Below are 22,026 nucleotides of genomic sequence, written 5' to 3'. Positions count from 1 at the left end.
AAAAAAAAAAAAAAAAACCCTTCCTGGGGGCTGGAGAGATGGCTCTGCGGTTAAGACCACTGACTGCTCTTCCAGAGGTTCTGAGTTCAATTCCCAGGAACTACACAGTGGCTCTCAACCATCTGTAATGGGATCTAATGCCCTCTTCTGGTGTGTCTGAAGAGAGCAATGGTGTATTCATATACATAAAATAAATAAATCTTAAAAAAAAAAAAAAAACAAACCTTACTGTTCAAACCATACTGAATAATGTATTGTTAGTTTTCCCTTCTACCTTGGCCTTTTTCTTTTGTGGAACGTCTTCCGAGTTGCCACCCTTTTATCCCTATAAGTCTCCTTGTTAGATCAGGATTGATGGAGGTGATGGAGAAGTAAAAGGGAAGACCAACCTCTCACCGGATCAGAATCATACCTTAATCACAACAACTGAAGGACATATTTTCCTCCTTGGGAGTGGAGACTCTGTCGGGGCTTTGGGGGCTTGGGATTTTCTAGGGCAGCAAAGGGAACTTTTGGGTGGGAAGATTTTTCTGCAGACCTATTTTCTCATGCTCAGATATTTTGGTGGAGTCTTTACTATGTTGGCATCTATGCCAGGAGCCTGACAAGTTGATTCCTGGTCTGGAGCCTTCCTGCTCCTGACTACTCGACGGGAGTTTTTCAGGTGCTGGGGTCTTTAGGTGATTAACTCTCACTCATTACCTTTGACAACTATCCCTTTGCTCCCTCCTGATGGTGATAACCCAGGGCGTGTGTGTGTGTGTGTATCCGTGTGGAGGTGCTGTGAGGATGGCCATGTGCTGCACAGAGACTTGAGATGAGAACAAGTATGCTGTTGCTCTCTCATGTAATTTTTGGAGGCAGGGTCTCTCTCTGAAATTGGAACTCCGGTATTTGTCTAGGCTGGTAGTCAGGGAGCCCTCCAGTTAACCTTTTGCCTTTGTCCTGTTAGGTTTTAGATAACAGATATGGTGGGATCCAAACTCCAGTCTTTATGGTTTCACAGCAAATATTAACTGCGGCACAGTTTATTTTGTTGAAGCTTACACTATTAGGCACCTTTAAAAAAAAAAGTGGAATTTAAAAATTCTTACAATTTTGTGGTGTTGGGGATCCAGTTCAAGGCCTTGAGCCTGCAAACAAACGTTCTAGCACTTGTATCATCAGCCACAAAACAGCCAGAAGCTGGGAGACTCAGTTTTCTTTTGCAATCTGTGTGTGTAGATTATCAGAAATGTTTTGAAGCTGGAGTCCTCTCAGCAACTGGCTAAAGTAGTGGTCACTACAGTTTCAGATTCTTTAATTTAGGGCAGGTATGGTGGGACCTGGCTGTAATCCCAGCGCTACACTAAGGACAGAGATAAGTGCTTCAGAATTTCAAGGTCATCCGTGGATACTGGCCTGCATGAGAGTTTGTCCCCTCCCCACCTACTCTATATAATAATATATGTATCAGCATTCACATAAACATGACACTGGTCTTAGACCTTCCACTCATCTGGACCCTTGTGTCCAGCTCAGGGACGACATCTATGACAGAAAGGTCCCTCGTCTGATCTAGGGAAGTGAGTGGTTAAAAGTCTGAGTGGATTCCTCTTTTCTTCGTTAGTGCTTGTTTTTAAAAACACTGAGTTTTACGTAGAGCCAATCTGAAACCGAGGACCCTTAGCAGGATTAACACGAATGCACTGTGGGGGCCTTAAAAAAAAATTGCCGAGGGCCTGCGAAGTCACTGCTGGAAGTTCCTCCCCGGTGACAAGTACAGCGGAAGTGTGCTCCCTACAGTTCTCTGGAGTATTGTCTCACTCCCGCTCGCCTAACTTCGGGATGGGAGGCGCCCTGTCGTTTAACGAGGTTGTGGGGGCTCCTCCGCGCAGGCTCAGTCGGCAACTTCGCGTCCTACGGCTTTCGCCCTCCCACTTCCTCTCCCGTTTCCTGTGCCAGGACGTGACGCCATACTTCGTCACACGGGGAGGAGCCTCAGAAGGAAAAGCGTCGGAGCTGGGATCTCGCGAGAACTTTTCGTTCCAGCGCCGTTCTCGCGCTGCAACCTTGCTCCTGTCGCGACGAGAGCCTTCGAGATCTTCTCCGCCCCCGCTGCCGGCGCCTCCTCTGCGGCCGTGGAGCCGGAGCCGGCCTGAGCGGTAGAGGCCCGTCTTTTTCCAAGGACCCAAGCATCCTAGTGGACGGTCGTCCGGCTTCGCCCGCCTAGCCGCGGCGCTCCATCAGCCCACGCGGCTCACCCTCTCCACGCGCCAGCCCCGCCGGGTTCCGTGTGCAGTGTCGGCGGCCGGCCCTGGGCCCGAGCCCGAGCAGTAGCCGGCGCCATGTCGGTGGTGGGCATAGACCTGGGCTTTCAGAGCTGCTATGTCGCCGTGGCCCGCGCCGGCGGCATCGAGACGATCGCTAATGAGTATAGCGACCGCTGCACGCCGTAAGTGTGGGCTTGGCTGGCGGGGTCGCCTCGCTTTCCAGTCGAGGGTCCGCAGGAGACCCCCGCCGAGGGCCGGGTCGCCCGCGGCTGCCACCTGCTTCGGATCCTGGGCCTGCGCCAGGCACGAGGCCTCTCGCGCGGGCCAAACGAAGGCTTTGAGCCGGTACTCTGATCGGCGGAGGGCACGAGTAGGAACTGAAAGAGAAGGCGGGCCTGAGACCGGAGGATGGACCGCTCTCACCTCCTTTTAGGGGGGTTGGGTGGTTAGGTCCTACAGGAGGCCCAGGGGCTTGCTGAGCTAGTTGAACCCCATTAGAGGTCCGAACTCTGCACACAGCGAGCATTTAATAAAAGTTAACTTGCAGATGGTGGCCTCGGAACTGGGAAGCGGTGTGAGTCCCACGTGAGTGGGGGCGGGGTGGCGCCCGGAAGATGTGCATTCTGAGTACCCCGCGGCTCAGGCCCTTTTCCCGGCAGCTTGCAATTGGGGTGACCAGGATACATAACGAGATCTAATAAAGTCGATGCTTTTCCTGATAGCGTTTTAACTCCATTCGTTTTTGGATATTGAGTTATGTTGGGTCATTCTTTACCCGGGCTGCTCACCTCTTCCTTAGTAGCGTTAGTTTGTTTCTCATGCTGATGAATTCCAGCCGGAAGGTTGCCACAATTGTTAATGCATGACTCAAGGGCTCACTTTGACTTCTAGAACTTACACGAAGTTATGGGACCAGTATAGACAAATCTGCAAAAAAGATGACTCACCCAGATCTTGCGGGAGTAAAAGGGAGTCTACATTTTAGATATATGTCGGTTTTTTGTTTGTTTTTTTTTCTTTTTAACACATTTAGCCCAAGTTTTATTCTGGTTTTGTCTCCCAATATCTGGGATTACAGGTGTGTTAAAAAATTATTGATCCGGTGCTGGTGGTGCAGGCCTTTAATCCCAGCTCTCGGGAGGCAGAGGCAGACTGGTTCACAGAGCAGTTCAAGGACAGGCAGGGCTACACAGAAAAGAAAGCTCTGTCTTAAAATTAAGATTTTAATCTACTGAATTCCTTGAGACAAACTTTGGAAGAAGCTCTTGTTTCTGCGTTCACCGTTTTCATTTCGTGTTTTTAACCACTCTTCTGAGGCAGGTTTCCAGTATCCCAGACTGTTTTGAAATAACTTTGTGTCTGGAAGGACTCTTAATCTTCCTACGTCCATCTCCCAGCTGTACAGATGTATCTCACAACATCCAGTACAGTGGGGTTTGAACCCAGGGCTTCGAGCAAACAAAACAAGCATTCTGCCAATTAAGCTATTGTCTGTCACCCAATTCTCAAGTTCGGTGACACAAAGTTCTTGGTACCATTATCAAAGTCAATTTTCACCTCCCCTCCCCATCCCAATTGCCAAGCTCTTTTCCCATTTGTCATTTTTATGTTAGGTATTATGATTTTAAAGTTAAAAATGTTGCTTCTAGGCATTTTAGCACTAGTTTCCTATTTGATAATGATTCTGCTGATTACTCACTGTTTTGGGAAGATCATCTTTCCAAGAAGTTATGACAGTCTGAGCTGAAGAATTTGGCTTCTTGGTCCTCATCTGCTTAGAATTGAACATACTTTAGCAGGGCTGTTGGGCAGAGACTAGATCCGAAGAAGCCTGAGGCTTCGGAAACACTGCTCCAATCCTTCCTTTAAATTGCCTTAACCTGTTCCTCTCTTAAGACGGCAGCTGTGGCAGTTTGCCAAGAGTTTCATTATTTGAAACTTTATTTGTTCTCTGATGGCAGTTAAATTTGCATAAAGACCGAATAAATAGGTTGCTGGGCTGTGGTGGGCAAACGCCTTTAATCCCAGTGCTTGGGAGGCAGAGGCAGGTGGATTTCTGAGTTTGAGGCCAGCCTGATCTAGAGTGAGTTCCAGGACAGCCAGGGCTATACAGAGAAACCCTGTTTCGAGGAAAAAAAAAGACTGAATAGGTCATTAAGTAATTAGGGAGATCTTGTGATTGGGCTGTCCTAGAACTCTGTGCAGACGGTGCTGGAAGTAAAGGTGTGCACCACCACACCCTGCTGTAGTTTCTTTTTTAAGACAAGGCCTCACTGTTAGGTTAGCTTTGGAGGAACTACAGAACTTCAGCCTCCTGAGTGCTGGCATCACAGGTGTGCACTACTAAGTCTGGCTTCATTTAAATACTCTGCTCTGTGCATTTGTTTATCATATATCTATACTGGAGGCTTGGCCTTAAAACTCGGAGCAGAGAGCTCAGTGTCTTTTCAGGTTGTGGAAGAATGGATTTAGGTCTTAAAAGTATGCAGAGCCTGTGTTGTAGGTTTCTTCTAAGGTGAAAGTGTAAAGGTGTAGGTCCCAGTGGTTTGCCTGTAACAGATGCTCTTCATTTTTAATCTAACACTATCCCAGTTTGACCTCATTCTTTAAAGGCAGATGAAAACTTTATGTTCTTCATTTATAATTTCACATTGGGATTTATTTGAACCAGAGGAGTAGCCAAATCTTTGTATTTCCATCTCCTTTGTTTTAGTAGATATGTAATGTGACATGTGGCTTTGTCAAGCACTGGAGATAATATGATGAATAACACAATACTCAGTCTTGCTACCATGGACATGGTAATGGAAAAGCCACAGGCTAACCAAGAGCATACTATTACTATTTGGTGAAGAACAGGTGGAAAAGGTACAGAATATGGTGAGAGTGTACCAGACATAACTAGCTGTGGACTGCAGTTGGAAGGTGCTTCTAAAATGTCATTTGTGACCTTGAAGGTAGGCATGACTTTACATGGAGGCCATGGTGGGATTGAAGGTGGAGTTCTTTGAGCAAATGGGAAGACCTGAGGCAAGTAGTGTTTTGACAGATGAGAGGATGGTGGCACATCTTGAGGCAAGACACGGGGAATGGTTAAGATTTCTCATGTTAGTACAGTATAAAGTGATCCAGCTTTTAAAAAACGTCTTTGGCAGTCCACCACTCTCCTGCCCTTCCCCCAAGCCCCCAGGGTTTCTCTGTGTAGCCCTGGCTGTCCTGGAACTCACTCTGTAGACCAGGCTGGCCTTGAACTCAGAAATCCGCCTGCCTCTGCCTCCCAAGTGCTGGGATTAAAAGTGTGTGCCACCACCGCCCAGTGGCAGCCCACCACTCTTAAAGGCAGAGGCAGGTAGATATCTGAGACTAGCCTAGCCTTGTCTACAGAGCAAGTTCTAATGCTACACAGACCCCATCTCAAAAAGCAAAGAGAAGTGGGTTCTGAGAAAGTGAGAATGGATATGAGAAAAGCAAAGAGAGGCTGATATCAAGGAGATTGCCTGTAGTATTTGGTTTCTCCTTGTATAGTAGCAGTGGGAGAGATGAACAGCTTTTGAGAAAACCCGAGGTTTTAAACCTAATGTTGATTTCTTCCTCTAGTATTGTGCATGTTTTATTGAGCACACTTGCCATGGTGTATGTGTGTAGGTCAGAGACAACTTGGGAGTTCTACTACAATGTGACCCAGGTATTGAACTGTGTAACCAAGAATGACCTTGAGTTCCTTCAGCTTTTGACCTTTCAGCTTCCACTTGCTGAGGACGGGTTATATGCTATACCAGTATGCCTGGTCTGCTTTTCTTCTTGACTCATTGCATAGAATAATAGTATAGTACCAGAATATTTGCCAGTAGTCTGTTATTTTTGTATTTCTCTCTTTGAAGACAGTCCTGTGTGTTGTCCAGGCAGGAGTGTGTTCAAATTTATGATCCTCCTGCTCTAGCTTCCTGAGCACTGATATTATAGGTGTGAGCTGCCATACCTGGACCTTTTGTATTTTTGATTAATATTCTATTAACTGTATTCTAATGATACTAAGATGAAACTATGGAAATTTGTGCACTATTAATTAAAAATATTTTACCTGTTTTTAATGTGTACAGGTATTTTGACTACATGTATCCATACACCATATGTGTAGTGCCCTTGGAGGCCAGAGTGCATTTATAATTCCCTGGAACTGGAGTTATAAACAGTTTTGAGTTGCTATGGGATGCTAGGAACCAAACCTGTGTTCTCTTCAAGAGCAGCAAGTGCTTTCAGTTCACAACCATCTGTCTATCCCCCCACCCTTAGTTTTTTGTTAATGTAATTTTATGTGTGTCTGTATATGTGTACTTTGGAGGTTGGAGGATAGTCTTTGGTAGTTGGCTTTCAGTCTTGTGGTTATTTATCCAGTCCTCAGGTTTGATAGTAATTGTCTATCTGCTGAGCTATCTTGCTGGCTCTGCTGCTTTTCTTTAAATGTGTAATGCTTGCTAAGAGTTTGTTTAATTTAGGAGCTTTTTTTAATTTAGGAGACTTTTTTTGAGACATGTTTTTTTTTTTTAAAGATTTATTTATTATTATAAATGAGTACACTGTAGCTGTCTTCAGACACCAAAAGAGGGCATCAGATTTCATTATGGGTGGTTGTGAGCCACCATGTGGTTGCTGGGATTTGAACTCATGACCTTTGGAAGAGCAAGTTGGTGCTCTTACCCGCTGAGCCGTCTCACCAGCCCGAGACATGCTTTTTCTACATAGCCAGAGCTCAGTATGTTCCAAGCTGTTCTTGAATTTACAGAGATCCACCTGCTTCTGCCTAGTCAGTGTTTGGATTAAAGAGGTGTATTGCGCCACATCCAGTTTAGGAACTGCAGATCTTAAAATCTGAGTTACTTGGCTTTTTTGGTATTAACTTTTTGTTATTTTCTAGTCTAATTTAAGGCCAGTGTACTCTTTAAAGGAATATGCATTACCATACCAGCCAGTTGAAGAGACAAGTCTTTTGAAGAAAGTGAGTTAGGGTAATGTTTTCTTTAATGCACTCCTAAATTCTCTCTGCCCTCAGTTATGTGAACCTATGTTTAAGGATCTCTGCATTCATCTTAAGATGTTGAAATGCATAAATATTTGGCTAGTATCTCATCTAAAAAAAGTTAGAGCAAGTGTTCTCTGACTGAAAAGGGATAGTTTGTAGGATTTACAGTTTAGAACAGAGGATCTTGAGCTTAAATGTGAACTATTTTCCTGTAGTGGCAGTTTGTAATTTGGAATGGAGGAAAAATACTGTCAGAGTGTTATTGTGTGATTGTTCCTAGGGGTTTGTGTAGGGTTGACTGGTTGTAGTAAGGTGCACAGATAAAACCGCAGGTAAAACACCCTTGCACATAAAATAAAAGCACAGATGCTTACTGTCTGCAGTCTTTAACAGCCCTGATTTTGAATTCTGTGGGTGCAATTTACTAGCTGTTTATAAAGCACTTGTCTTAAATGAGCTTTTAAGATGAGCAAGTATAAATAATTTTAAAGAAAGATAGGTGGTTAGATTTTAGAGGACAGCTTGGGAAGCCAATTTTCAGAACAAACAATTTGGCATATCTTTATATGGCTTTTTGAAGGTGTAGTAGCTGGTATTTTTTTATTTATGGTGTTTCCAATCTGATATGAGCTCTTTAGAAGTGGATAATCAGCTGGTGAGATGACTCAGCAGGTAAGAGCACTGAGGTTCTGAGTTCAAATCCCAGCAACCACATGGTGGCTCACAACCACTTGTTATGAGATCTGATGTAATGAGAGCTGATCTTCTGGTGTGTCTGAAAACAGCTACAGTGTACTTATTTATAATAAATAAATCTTTGGGCAGGAGCAGAGTTGACTGTAGTGAGTGGGGCCAACCGAAGTGAGCAGAAGTCCTAAATTAAATTCCCAGCAACCAGATGAAGGCTCTCAACTATCTGTACAGCTACAGTGTGTACTCATATACATAAAATAAATTAATCTCTAGAACTAAGAGTGGATAATCAAAAATTGATCTTTAGCAATGTATTGAGATAGATGCTGTAATTTCCCCCATATCATATAAGTAACTATATTTCAGACTAGGGGATGCCCAGCTAAAAAGAAGCCCATAGTGTCTGTCTGTAAAGCCTCAGCAACTTGTCCGTGCTTGTCTCCATCACCCATAGTGATTGCAGAGTGGAAATGCAGTACGAGTTTATAGTGTACTGGGTGATGAGAATTTTATGTATATGTACAATGTAATTTGGACATACCTACCCTTTCCTCCTCTTAGCTCTTGCTGGACACTTGCTCCCATATTCTTTTGCCCCTTCATCTCCCTCCCTCAGAACCCACTGAGACTAATCCCTGCAATATATGCTTACAGCATTGCCAGTGCACCTTCAATTCATGTTACTGGACCTTTCCCCTTCCACCATAACTTGAACCCAGGATGTCATGTGATCTCAGGTATCTGGTCTAGTCTCTACCATGCACCCTTGGTGAATTTATCCTTCAACAGTTTCATCCAGGTATATAATACGTTCTGGTCACACTTGCCTTCTCCCACCCCTGTGACTTAATACTTTTGAGGTTAGAGTTTGAACAAAGGACTATAGGAAAAATGGCAGATGAATGACATTGCCTTCTGATGGGATTGTGGTCTTGTATAGTTCAGAAGTCAGATCTGGTGATTTGTGGACAGATGGAGGTTTGCCAAGGGTTAGGCTAGGCAGCCTTTTTGGGTTAGAGGGGTAAGGTTGCTTGGGCTAGTTTTTTAAAGGGCAGTGTGGCTTGTGATAGCGCATTTAAGTGGTTCCTTAGGAGATTTCTTTCTTTTTCTTTTTTAAAACCTGCTTTTTTAAAAAAGGGACTAATTCTGTCTAGATGCAAACAAAAAGCTCAGGATAGAGAAAAGCTCATGAGCTCTCTGGCTGTGTTCTTTCTACAGTGGGACAGTATAGCACACAGAGGTCTGTACCACCTGGTAGATGAGTTTATAGGGTTCTTAGCCTCTGAAGCCCAGAGAGGCCTCACATCTCCAGCTCCCACCATCAGTGTAATATAAACATTTTAGTGTATCTTTATTTTTACATGTGTGCTAATGAGTATGTGCAGATACTATGGTGTGCCTGTGGGGCTTAGAAGACAGCAGCTTATGGCAAATCAGTTGCTTCTACCTTGTGGGGCCCAGAGATTAAATGTAGGCTATCATGCTTGGTGGCCCCTCCAGGACTCTTCATTCTTATTCTGCTGAATTGGAAAATGAAGTTTCATATTCAGGACGGTTAGAGTCAGAGCTGGAGTATGAAGTACATAGACATGGTTTGAGTCCATCACTTTCAGACTCTATAGGAGTCAACTTACTGTACTTTCTGATGACACTCCTTTTCCCTCTGATAAAGGAGGTAAGATGGAATGCTTCTGAGGGTAAATAGGATAATAAATGAAGTAAGCAACCCATAAAGTCACCATTAACAAAGGAGGAAAGAAGAGAAAGTCAGTTACTGGAAAGGGAGATGACTTATGAGCATAAAGAGAATGAATATGACTTGGTTCTAGGGATGTTAGCTTGAAAATCAAGTGTACAGCTAAAGCATCAACTTCCTAGTAGCCTAATTTTTATAAACATAGAGGGTTTAAACAGAGTGTTTAAAACATACAAGCAGAATTCTGTTTTTTCTTAAAAGAAGCCGCAAAGGAGATTAGGATAATGTCTCAGTGGTTAAAAGTACATACTGTTCTTTCAGAGGACTTGAGTTCTGTTCCCAGCACCCACTTCTGGAAGCTCAGAACTGCCTGTAATTCCAGCTCTAGGAGATCCTCAATCATGTGCAGACATGTGTGTATATAATAATAATAAAGATTTTTAAAATGCACATAGATCAATCCAGGATACATATGATTGATTTGGAATAGTGTTAGGAGGTGGGAGTAAAGTTTCTTGGCAGTATACTATTGAGTCTGGAAGATAGTTCTGTACTCTTTTCACACAAGTAGGGCAAAAGTGTTTCGCTTATTTCTGTTTTTATATCAATGAGTGTAATGTATGTATGTCTGTATATTACTTGCATACCTGGTGCCCTCAGAGGTCAGAAGAGGGCAACAGATTCCCTGAAGTGGAGTTAAAGATAGTTGTGAATGGTAGTATGGATGCTGGGATTGGAACTCCTGTCCTCTGGAAGTACAGGAAATGCTTTCTTTACCATTGAATCCAAGAGTTGTCTTAAGTTTTTATAGACTGTATTCATTTTGAAATTGAGCTGTGTTAAAAAACAAGACTGAGCTGGGCAGTGGTGGCGCATGCCTTTAATCCCAGAACTTGGGAGGCAGAGACAGGTGGTTTCTGAGTTTGAGGCCAGCCTGGTCTACAGAGTGAGTTCCAGGATAGCCAGGGCTATGCAGAGAAACCGTGTATCAACAAACAAACAAAAGACTGCTTGATATGTTAACAGGAATGTGTTATGGTAACAGGAATATGTTGCTTTGTACTAAAATTTGAACATGTGGTCTAGAAGGTTAGGATGGTAGGTTTTGTCCTGTTTACCTCTCTTTAATATTTTAAACAGGTAGTTATCAAGACCTGTGTTTCAGCCTTGAAATGACAGGATTCATTCTAAGGCAGTCTATTTCATGGATAGTTTTACAAAATAGAAATGTCAAAATCATAGAGAGGTCATGTGCTGTTAAAAAAATATGACTCACACCTTAAATCACATACAGGCAACATAACCTGGGCTCAGCAGGTTATATTGTGTGTTGTATGTGTGGGTTTTTTTGTTTGTTTTGTTTTTGTTTTTGGTTTTGGTTTTTCAAGACAGGGTTTCTCTGTATTGCCCAATCTGTCCTGGAACTCACTCTAGACCAGGCTGGCCTTGAACTCAGAAATCCACCTGCCTCTGCCTCCCAAGTGCTGGGATTAAAGGCATAAAGCAGCACTGCCTGGCTGTATGTGTGTTTAGCAACAATAATAATTAGGGTTGGAGAGATGGCTCAGTGGTTAAGAGCACTGACTGTTTTGCCAGATGTCCTGAGTTCAATTCCCAGCAACCACATGGTGGCTCACAACCATCTGTAATGGGAGCCTATGCCATCTCCTGGTGTGTCTGAAAAGAGCAACAGTGTACATACACACATAAAATAAGTAGATCTTTAAAACAAAACAAAACAAAAACAGTAATTAAAAAGAGGCCATGCTGGGCAGTGGTGGTGCACACCTTTAATCCCAGCACTTGGGAGGCAGAGGCAGGTGGATTTCTGAGTTTGAGGCCAGCCTGATCTACAGAGTGAGTTCCAGGACAGCCAGGGCTACACAGAGAAACCCTGACTCGAAAAGCCAAAAAAAAAAAAAAAAGATGCCACAAATTTAAAGAGAGTGGGAAAGGCTGGAAGGAGGGGGGAAATGATATAATTATATTTTAATTCAAAAGTTAAAAAACATAGATTTTAAGTGATACTCAGATCTTATCTGCTGGGGTTTCAGATGTATTATAATAAAGTCTGATTCCTAAATGTTTTTATCTTTTAGGGCTTGTGTTTCTTTTGGTCCTAAGAATCGTTCAATTGGAGCAGCAGCTAAGAGCCAGGTATAGTGTCTGTTTTCCTCCTCAAAAGACTTCTTTATCTGATTTGTCTTTATTTTCACTGAGCACCAAAGCCCTCTTTTTATGTCCTTGTGGGTTTTCTTTTCTTTCTTTTTTTTTTCGAGACAGGGTTTCTCTGTGTAGCCCTGGCTGTCCTGGAACTCACTCTGTAGACCAGGCTGGCCTCGAACTCAGAAATCCACCTGCCTCTGCCTCCCAAGTGCTGGGATTAAAGGTGTGCACCACCACCGCCTGGCACTTGTGGATTTTCTTTTCCTTTTCTTTTCTTTCTTTCCTTCTTTCTTTCTTTTCTTTTTCTTTTTCTTTTTTTTTTTTTTTTTTTTTTTTTGAGGGAGGATCTTGTTATGTGTCCTAGGTTGTCTTAGAACTCTTTGTAGCTCAGGCTGGCCTTGAACTCAGTCTTCCTGCCTCAGCTTCTCGTGTGCTGTGGTGCCAGTACTCTTAGTCTGCACAGATGTTTTAAAAGCAGATTTGTTAACTTTAGTTATTTTAAATGCTCTTGGAAACTATTTGGCTAGGCCTTTCATCTTCATATCTAAGGTTATTGCTAACCCTCGCCACAAGAAAGGCCACCAGACCTGAATAGGCTTAGTAACAACTTGCATTGTTCTTTGTCAACAAGGATCTTGATCTATTTGCTTGTTTCTGAGTAACCAGGGCAACAGAAGCTCCAAGAGTCTGTTACCTGAGTGTCTGAGGTGTCTGTAGAGTTAGGAGTTGCATGTTTGACCTTGATACAGTTCAGTCTGGAGCAGCAAATATGTGAGTAGCTTTTTTGACCAGGCATGACCTAAAATGAGCCTAAGATCCTGCTGCTGGGGTTGGGGCAATGGCTCATTGGGTAAAGTGCTTCTCTTAGAAAATAAAGTGGGAAGAAATAGGGGAAAAAACTTGACATTGACCTTACATGCACATAAAAATCAGAGGAGTTTCTTGCGTGGGTGTGGACATCAGTTGGTAGCATACATGAGTCCTGGGTTCAGTCCCTAGCGTTACATAAGAACACACTCAGTTTGTTTTATAATCCCAGCACTTGAGTGATATAGAGTGTCTTAGTTAGGGTTTCCATTGTTGCATTAAAATACCATGACCAAAAAGCAAGTTGGAGAAGAAAGGATTTATTGGGTTTATGATTCCGCATCTCTGTTCATTACCAAAGGAAGTCAGGACAGGAACCCAAGCGGGGCAGGAACCTGGATGCAGGAGTTGATGAAGAGACTTATGATTGCTTGCTTAGCCTGCTTTCTTATAGAACCCAGGACCATCAGCTCAGGGATGGCACCATCCACAATGGGCAGGGTCTTCCCCTATTGGTCACTAATTGAGAAAATGCCTTTCAGCTGAATCTTAATAAAGGCATTTTCTCAATTGAAGGTCATTTCTCCCCATTACTGTAGCTTGTGTCAAGGTGACATAAAACCAGCCAGTGCATGGAGATTTATTGGCTACATAGCAAGTTTAAGGCCAGCCTGGGATAAATGAGTAGAAACCGTGTCTTAAAGAAAAATGGTGCTTGATTAGTTGGTTTTTACTTGAGTGTTTCATAGTCTTATTTGTGGAGTATTCTGAAAAATTTTAGAGGCAGTTGATAACAAATTTATGTTGACTTTCAAATGGTTGTTTATAAAAGTTACTGTTCCCAACTGTTTTACACCGACTGCCTGGTTCTGTGCTCAAGAAGTGATTATGATAACTGAGTTTCTGTTGCAGTCCAACTCTGACTTTGGAGGCCTCACTGGTTTGGCCTACATGGAGCTTTTTCTACCTGCACAGGCTCCTGTGCTTTGAGTAGGAACACACATTCATCCTGGAACTTAGAATGCCTTCCACTGTTCCCATTAGTTATTCTCTATTCTAGAGGAATTTAAAAATCTAGAAAAGTATAGGGAATGTGGAAGTCGACCATTATGGAGAGAAATGAAATTTTTGGTTTTTTTGAGACAAGGTTTCTCTGTATATCCCTGGCTGTCCTGGAACTCACTCTGTAGACCAGGCTGGCCTTGAACTCAGAAATCCACCTGTCTCTGCCTCGCAAGTGCTGGGATTAAAGGCGTGCCCCACCACTGCCCAGCTGAAATTTTTGTCTTTATTAGCATCTAGAAGTGTTTCTTTTTCTTAAGTGATAGCATTTTTCCTATTAAAAGTGGAAAAAATTATTTTTCCACTTAAGAAGTATTTTTTTTTTTTCATTTTTTTTCGAGACTGGATTTCTCTGTATAGCCCTGGCTGTCCTGAACTCACTCTGTAGACCAGGCTGGCCTTGAACTCAGAAATCCACCTGTCTCTGCTTCCCAAGTGCTGAGATTAAAGGCATGCCCCACCACTGCCCAGACACTTAAAAAGAATTACCCTTATAGTATATTAATATTTGGAGATATAATTTTCACTTTCCTGTTACAAGAATAGTTAGAAACACTCTTCAAATGGCCTTTGTTCTGTAAATGTACTCTGGTAATTTTTCCTTCATGGGGCTGTGTGTATGTGTGTGTGCTAGAGATTGACTCTAAACTGGTGTACATGCTGGGTATGTACCACTTACACCTTCAGCCCTAAGCTACATCTGTTTGATGGGATTTATGAATTAATAAATACTGATGAGTTTGTTCTTGGAAAGTTTAAAGCTTAACCCATGAGCAGTTTTAGAAACTAATAGTCATTTTCTGTAAATATTAAAAGCTTAGGAACAAAATATTTTGGTAAGTTCAGTGTCCTGACTTGATGGAGAGGAAAAACATGCTCTAGATAGTCTTCAGCCTGCCAGTGGGACCCATGGTAAGTCCCTTGTTCTCATTTTACTTCATTTAGAAAAGTTGAATGTCTAAAGAAAATTGAAACTTGGAAGGATACTTTTTCCTTACATCTCATTACTCCCTGTTCCTTTTTTGTGTGTTTGAGCATTTGTAAGATTGTTAAATTAGATGGATTAGTGAAGTAGCCATGTTCTTGTGTCCCAGAGTAGAGTTTTACCAGGGATACATGGTTAGAAATAGAGAAATAGGACCGTTTAGTTTATAAGAAAGGGAAAGTACGCATGAGAAATAGGAGTAGGCCAGGCACCTGAGGGAAAAGCATGTCTTAGAAACCTGTTGGCTTTGTGCATGCGTGCACGGTATTTTTCTTTCTTCTTCTGATGACATATCCCTACATAGCCCTGGTTGGTCTTGAACTTGGTAATTTTTCTGCTTTTATCCCTAGAAGGAAATTTTATGAATTAAAAGGATCCTAACTAACCAAAGGCTGTTGAAAATTGGAAGTGGAATGGTTTTTCTATGCATTTCTCTTTTCTAGGTAATTTCTAATGCCAAGAACACAGTTCAAGGGTTTAAAAGATTCCATGGGCGTGCATTCTCAGATCCATTTGTGGAGGCAGAAAAATCTAATCTTGCCTATGATATTGTGCAGTTGCCCACTGGATTAACGGGCATAAAGGTAAGGATCTGCAGATACTGTGAGGCCCTATTTCATCAGTTCAGTTTGTGTCCAAGTAGTTCTCATGAAGCTGTAATGAAATGCTGTCTTTACACCTTTACTTTTATCATACACGAATGAGTATTTTTTTCCACGTATGAGTATTTTGCCTGTATGTGTGTACACATTAGTGTACTGTGTATGCCTGTGCTCTGTGAATTAAAAAAGATACTGGATTTTCTGGGACTGGAGATATAGTTTTGCACCCTCCTGTGTGGATACTGGGAATTGAACTCCCATCTTCTGGAAGAGCAGGCAATGCTCTTAAACCACTCAGCCATTTTTCCAGACCCTATAATGCAAATGTTTAAGAACATTTCTTGCTGATTAAGGCTGGTAGTCTTTGAATGATAGTGATAGTTTATGAGCTATTGATGGTGCTGTTCCTCTGCATTGGAAACCTGGGAGGGACATTGACTGTCAGAACTATTGTTCACAGAGAGAGCAACCTTTCCAAGGTGATATTAGTGAAGTCTTATAGAAGAGCAGGCCAAAGAATAGCTTGTTCTCATTAGCCAATCTCATCACTGTAGTCATGGCAGTAGGACTGAAGCTGCAAACAGATGTTCTAGGAAGAGTGAATTTGATCTTTGTCTTTGAAACATTTACAGAAGAGTCTCTGGAGCAATAGAGACCCTATCACACTAAGAGGTTGGGATGTGGGCTGGAGTAATAACCTCTGTCTCCTACAGTGGAGTAACAGGAATGTAGGCAAGTGAGCATAAGAGTGGTATTTCATGTGTTATGCTTGTGTTTTTGAGACAAGCTCTTATTCTATAGTCTTAGTCTAGCCTTGAATTCACCTGCCTTGGCCTCCTGAGTGCTGGGATTATAGGTGTTAGCCACCATCCTCAGCCAGGTGTGGTATTTGAGATCACAGAAGTTGTAGAAATAAGAATCCTGAGAATATATTTTTTTTAAGCTTTATTTATTTATTTTATGTGAGGACACTATAGCTGTCTTCAGACACTCCAGAAGAGAGCATCAGATCTCATTACGGATGGTTGTGAGCCACTATGTCATGGTTGTGAGCCACTATGTCGTTGCTGGGATTTGAATTCAGGACCTTCCGAAGAGCAGTCAGTACTCTTAACCACTGAACCATCTCTCTGCCCCCCCCCCCCAGAATCTTAATTGAGATTCAAATGAAGCTGGGAGTAGAGCTCAGTAGTAGAACAATTTATGAGGTCCAGATTCAAACCTAGTACCACAAAAACACCCGACAGATACTGAGAAGCAGGAGAACATAGTTCTGGCACTATAGCTGAGAATTGAGAGATGAGGAGCAAAAAGTTCTCCCTTCCAGTTCAGTAAGTAAAGGTGCTTGTCACCAGGACTCAATGTTTGTGAACTATGTCCCTCTATACATACTGTGGCACGCACCCACCCCTCTTGAATAAATGTAATTTAAAAGTGACGACTAGGTTTATGTAAGGTAACTGTGGCAATAATCTCAGAAGAGTTTGAATGGCTCACTGAGGGAAAAGGCTGAGGGAAAAGGAAAAGATATTGTGAAGAAACAGGGACATGTTACAGTCAGGAAACAGGACAGAGGCATAGAAAAGAGAGGAAAGAATATCTGGGGTCCTGGTCTCTCTGTGTAGACAAAGGTCATAGGGACTGACCAGAAGCCAAGCAGAAAGTCAGTGAGTGGGGCAGGTTATAGAGGAACTCAGTGAGGGGAGTCTGTCCCTGTCTCTGTCATGTAGTGACCAAGTGTCAGATTGTGCACCTGATTAGGGTTGAAGGGAGATGGTTGCTCAGTCATGCTCCTCCAAGTTGAGAGAGGATCTGTTCTGGATGTTAACTGCTGGATGGGGCTAAGGGTGGAAGGGTGAGTTACCCAGGGCAGAGCTTTATCATGAAACATTTCCTGAAACTTGGTCATCATTTATTCTTTAACCCAGTAAACATTTATTGAGACTGTATGGGTTCTGGGGCAAAATCACTTGTGTCCTGGTTGGGGAGATGAATAATGGAAGCACAGTGTTCAGTCCACACAATATTCCGGTGGGAAGGCAGTTTCTACTGGCAGTCCTTTTTCTGGCAGGGCAGGATGATTTGCTTTTGGTCATTGCCTCAAGATTTGCTTTAGGTTGTGGTTGTCTTTCACTAAATGTCATGTATATTAAGCAAAAATAGCAATTTTGAAGGTAATACTTTTGTAAAGATAACATTCTCCAGTTCCCTCTTAAGGGACTAGGACATGAAGTGGACTAAAATTGGATCCTTTTGTCTTCTTGCAGGTTACATATATGGAAGAAGAGAGGAATTTTACCACTGAACAAGTGACTGCCATGCTTTTGTCGAAACTGAAAGAGACAGCAGAAAGTGTTCTTAAGAAGCCTGTTGTAGACTGTGTTGTTTCGGTGAGTTTGGCTCTGGTTTTAAGGAGCTGCCTTAAGAACCAGAGAGAGGGAAATTATTTTTACTTCAAGTAAAAATTGTTATTGTGTTATGTTGTAGTGGTAATTTTGAGAAGTTCCTGTTTTGAGAGAGAGTCTTGCTGTGTAGTCCAGGCTGCCCCAGTAACTAAATGTTCCTGCTTCTGTCTCCCATGTGTTTGGAACTGTAGTATGATACCATGCTGAGAATTCTAGTCTTCATTTTCTTTGGTTTTTCATCTTTTTTCTTTTTCTCGTTTTGCAAATAGGATCTCACTGTTTAGTGTGGGCTGGCCTGAGAGCTTGCTGTGTAGACCAAGGTGGTCTTGCACTTGGTTGCTATTCTTCTCCCCATGCCTCTTGCCTGTGCTGGAATTCCAGGCATGGTTCAGCTTGCCTGGCTGAAAGGAAAAAGATCACCACCACCCTGCCCTCTCAACCAGTCTGAACCAACTCCCCAACCTCATATTCATTTTTCAAGTCTTCTCTTTTCTCTAGACTCCACTATTTTACCTACTTGTCCTTCAAGCCTCATTTGAAATCCCACGTTTTCCTAAGATTTTTTTTTTCCAGTACCTAGTGTAGTGCTTAGGGACAGGGTAGCTACTTGATTAAATGAATTGAATGTTAGATGTCTGCCTTGCTACTATCTTTTTTTCCTTCCTGCCTGTATCTAGTTCTAGAAAACAGTTTTAAAACATCTTTTGGCTTTCTGTGTGCCCTTGTTTTGATGGGAGCCTGGCTGCTTTTAGTAGAGTGTGGTATGGTGGGACTAGAGGCTGTATGAGTTTTATATTGCCTTTGCCATGCCGTGCCCTCATCCTGCCATTGTTATCTGATTGTCCTAGTTAGGGTTACTGTTGCTGTAATGAAACGTCATGATCAAAAGGAACTTGAAGGAAAGGGCTTATTTGGCTCATGTTTCCACATCACTGTTGGTCACTGAAGGAAGTCAGGATAGGAAGGAAGTCATGGCAGGAATCTGGAGGTAGGAGCTGATTGTCCCAGCCACAGAAGAACTGCTTACTGACTTGCTCCTCATGGTTTGTTCTGCCTGCTTTGAGACAGAGCCCAGGACCACTAACCGAGGGATAGCTCCATCCACTATGGACTAGGTCTTTCCCTGTCATTCACTAATTAAGAAAATGCCTTATAGGTGTGCCATTTTTTTTTAAAAAAATGTCTGTCTGTCCGTGTATTATAAGCACACTGTAGCTGTCTTCAGACACAGTAGAAGAGGGCATTAGATCTTATTACAGATGGTTGTGAGGTGTGGTTGCTGGGATTTGAACTCAGGACCTCTGGAAGAGCAGTCAGTGCTCTTAGCTGCTGAACTATCTCTCCAGCCCTAGCCAGTGCTCTTAACCACTGAGTTTTTTCTCCAGCCCTGGCATAATGGTCTTGGACTTCTCCATTTATTCTTCTGAGTTGATCACTTTTTCCCTCTCCAGCCCCAGGCTTGCCATCTTATGGCGGCATTTTCTTAGCTGAGGCTTCCTACTCTCAAGTGACTTGTGTCAAGTTGACATAAAACTATATCCCACACTGATGTTTTAGCTCTTTGACCTTTTTGTCTTAATGGGTACATTGATTAGCAAAGCAGGACTGTTGGGTGTCTCTTTCACTGCGGATTCCTTCGTTATCCAGCAAATTGGTACTGATACAGATAACGATTGGGTAATAGTTGTGGTCCACATTCTGGGAATTGGAATAATAGAAAGGCTGTTAAGGAGCCCAAGTGAAGTGATTGATTACTTAGTGCAGTGGTTTTCCCCAGGTGGGTCATTCTTTTGGGGGTCGCATGTCAGATAACCTGTATACCAAATATTTATTTACATTACGATTCATAACAAGAGCAAAGTTATAGTTAAGAGGTAGCAACAATAATAATTTTATGGTTGAGGGTCACCACAACATGAAGAACTGTATTAAAGGGTGGTAATATTAGGAAGGTTGAGACCTACTGGTTTAGTGACTGGGGTATAGGTATAGATACTGTGTCAGGTTCTCTCTACCATTCCTCAGTTCTCCATTAGTCTCCCAGACTTGATCTCTTTCCTTTGTCTAGTGCTTTTTACTTTGAGTAATGCTAACATGACATTTTTATGAAATAGTAGGGATATCTAAATGGTTTTTTTCTTCCCCATTTTGAGGGGGTTGGGTTTTAAAGGATAGTTTTCTAATTCTTGCTTAGTAGTCCTTAAGGCCTTACTGAGTTTGAGCAATGTGGGGTTTGGTATCCTACCCACCATGTACAGCATTTTGGACTTTAGAACAGCAGGTAGTCAGCACAGCTATATTGATAAGTAGTACAGTCAGCTGTTTTTAATTGGTTAAGGAAAAATTTCCAACAATTTATTTAAAAAAATTTTTTTTGAGCCTGGGTCTCAGGCTACCTTTAAACATGCTGGGATTACAGGTTTACATCTTTTTGCAGGCCTCTGTAAAGAAAATGTTTCTTTTCTAGGTTCCTAGTTTCTACACTGATGCAGAACGACGGTCAGTGATGGATGCCACACAGATTGCTGGTCTCAATTGCTTGCGGTTAATGAATGAAACAACAGCAGGTAAAAGGGATTAAGGAGGCTAGGCGACAAATTACTTTATTTCTAGCACTCTGAGCAGAGGCAAGTGGATCTCTGAGTTTGAGGCCATCCTGGTCTATAGAATAAGTTCTAGGACAGCCAGGGATCCATTAAACAGAGAAACCCTGTCTCAAAAACAAACAAAAAGGGGGTAACGAATGAGACAGCTGCAGATGAGAGGACGATTGTTAACTTCCACTCTTTGACTTGTTAAATATTGAAGCTGGTTAATATTGAGCACTGTGATGGTAATGTTCCACATGAATAAAAGTTACGCAGTGTTTATAAAGAATTTGATTGTCTCCAACACAATACAGTAAGTACCCAGCGAGCTTGTTCTTGAGATATGAAATGTGTCCTCTTTTTTTCTTTTGTTTTTCTTTTTCTTTTTAATTGATTAAATGAATTTTTGTATTTAGGAGATACTCTGTTGATCTTACTTTTTCCCCTTCTTGTGTAGTTGCTCTTGCTTATGGAATCTATAAACAAGACCTTCCTGCCTTAGAAGAAAAACCAAGAAATGTAGTTTTTGTAGATATGGGACATTCTGCCTATCAAGTTTCTGTATGTGCATTTAATAGAGGAAAACTGAAAGTAAGTAATTTTTTTTCCAGAAAACCAGAAATTAAAATTTGATTGTTATAGATATTTGAGTGACAAAGTATTATTTTTTTCACCAATTGGAAGCGTGTTGTGAGTCACCTGAGCTGGAATGCAGTTATGATGGGAGAAGTGGAGGTTGTGGGCCCGAAATAAGCTTTGCCTAGAGTTGGTATGGTATGAAGTAAAGAGCATGAACTTTGAGGTGAGGTTTCCGAGATCTCTAGTCATGATTTTCTCACTTGGACTGTGTAGAAAGCAGCGTGTCCTGGCAGGCTTCTTTGGAGCATTTTCCTTGTCTATTCTGGTAAAGTAAGCAACAAAGAGTATGTTTAAGGTGCTCTTGCGATTTGGAGAGTTCTAGAAAGAGGCTGTTGATTGAGATTTTGGATGCTAAAGGACTCTAGAAGTGATTGTCTAAGTTTCTAGAACATTTACAGCTCTAGAGTAACAGCTATTGAATATAGAATTGTAGAACCGTCTAAAGAGAGAGATTGCCACAGTGTGTGTGTCTGGCTGCTTTGAGGAGCTACACAGTGAATAGAGGCTAGTGGTCCCTTTGGCTAGGTAACTTTAATGCCTGCTTTAGTTGAGTGTGTTTGAAGATTCTTGGTGCTAAGGTTTAAATTTGCCTCCCCTCTCCCCAAATTTGTGGTGCAATGTAGGGAGGACTAATGTGAAATCATTTGAGGATATTTTTGGGTTCAGTTTGTTCTGTTTCTTTTTCTGCTTCTTTTTTTTTTTTTTTTTTTTTTTTTTTTTGAATAATAGACTTGGTTCCATTTTACTTTCTTACCTTATTTTCTAGGGATTTTTTTTATTGTCAAACATTGGTTGGGAAATGAATATTTACAAGGTCTATAGCTATAAATTGTGGGTCAGACATAATTCTCAGTGTTCAGGTAATAATTTAAACTGAGCAGGTGGCTCATGACTGTAATCTTAGCCTTTTGGACACACAGGCAAGTATATCATACTATAAAGTAATTCTTAGGCCAGCCAGGACTTCATAGTGGAAAAAATAAAAGAGTTGGTGAGATGGTTAAATGGGTGAGGCATGCTTGCTTCCAAGCCTGATAACCTGAGTTCAGTTCCCAGCACTCACAGGGTAGGAGAGAACTGAGTTTTGAAAGTTGTACCCTCTCCATCCATT

The 22,026-nt window shown here is 42.1% G+C and overlaps 1 protein-coding gene across 1 annotated transcript in view; it reads left to right on the top strand.

The window, feature by feature from the left end:
* The first annotated feature begins 2,025 nt into the window (after window positions 1-2,025).
* Window positions 2,026-22,026, top strand: part of Hspa4 (heat shock protein family A (Hsp70) member 4) — a 42,269-nt gene continuing 22,268 nt past the window's right edge. Inside the window, exons 1-6 of the mRNA XM_031350747.1 lie at window positions 2,026-2,434; window positions 11,761-11,818; window positions 15,125-15,265; window positions 17,551-17,673; window positions 20,156-20,255; window positions 20,734-20,867. Coding sequence (XP_031206607.1) covers window positions 2,328-2,434; window positions 11,761-11,818; window positions 15,125-15,265; window positions 17,551-17,673; window positions 20,156-20,255; window positions 20,734-20,867 — 663 coding nt within the window. The 5' untranslated portion in view covers window positions 2,026-2,327. The remainder of the gene's footprint in view (window positions 2,435-11,760; window positions 11,819-15,124; window positions 15,266-17,550; window positions 17,674-20,155; window positions 20,256-20,733; window positions 20,868-22,026) is intronic.

This window comes from Mastomys coucha, unplaced genomic scaffold (genome assembly GCF_008632895.1).
Source record: "Mastomys coucha isolate ucsf_1 unplaced genomic scaffold, UCSF_Mcou_1 pScaffold5, whole genome shotgun sequence".
Classification (NCBI taxonomy): domain Eukaryota; kingdom Metazoa; phylum Chordata; class Mammalia; order Rodentia; family Muridae; genus Mastomys; species Mastomys coucha.
This window is presented reverse-complemented; position numbering and strand designations above follow the sequence as displayed.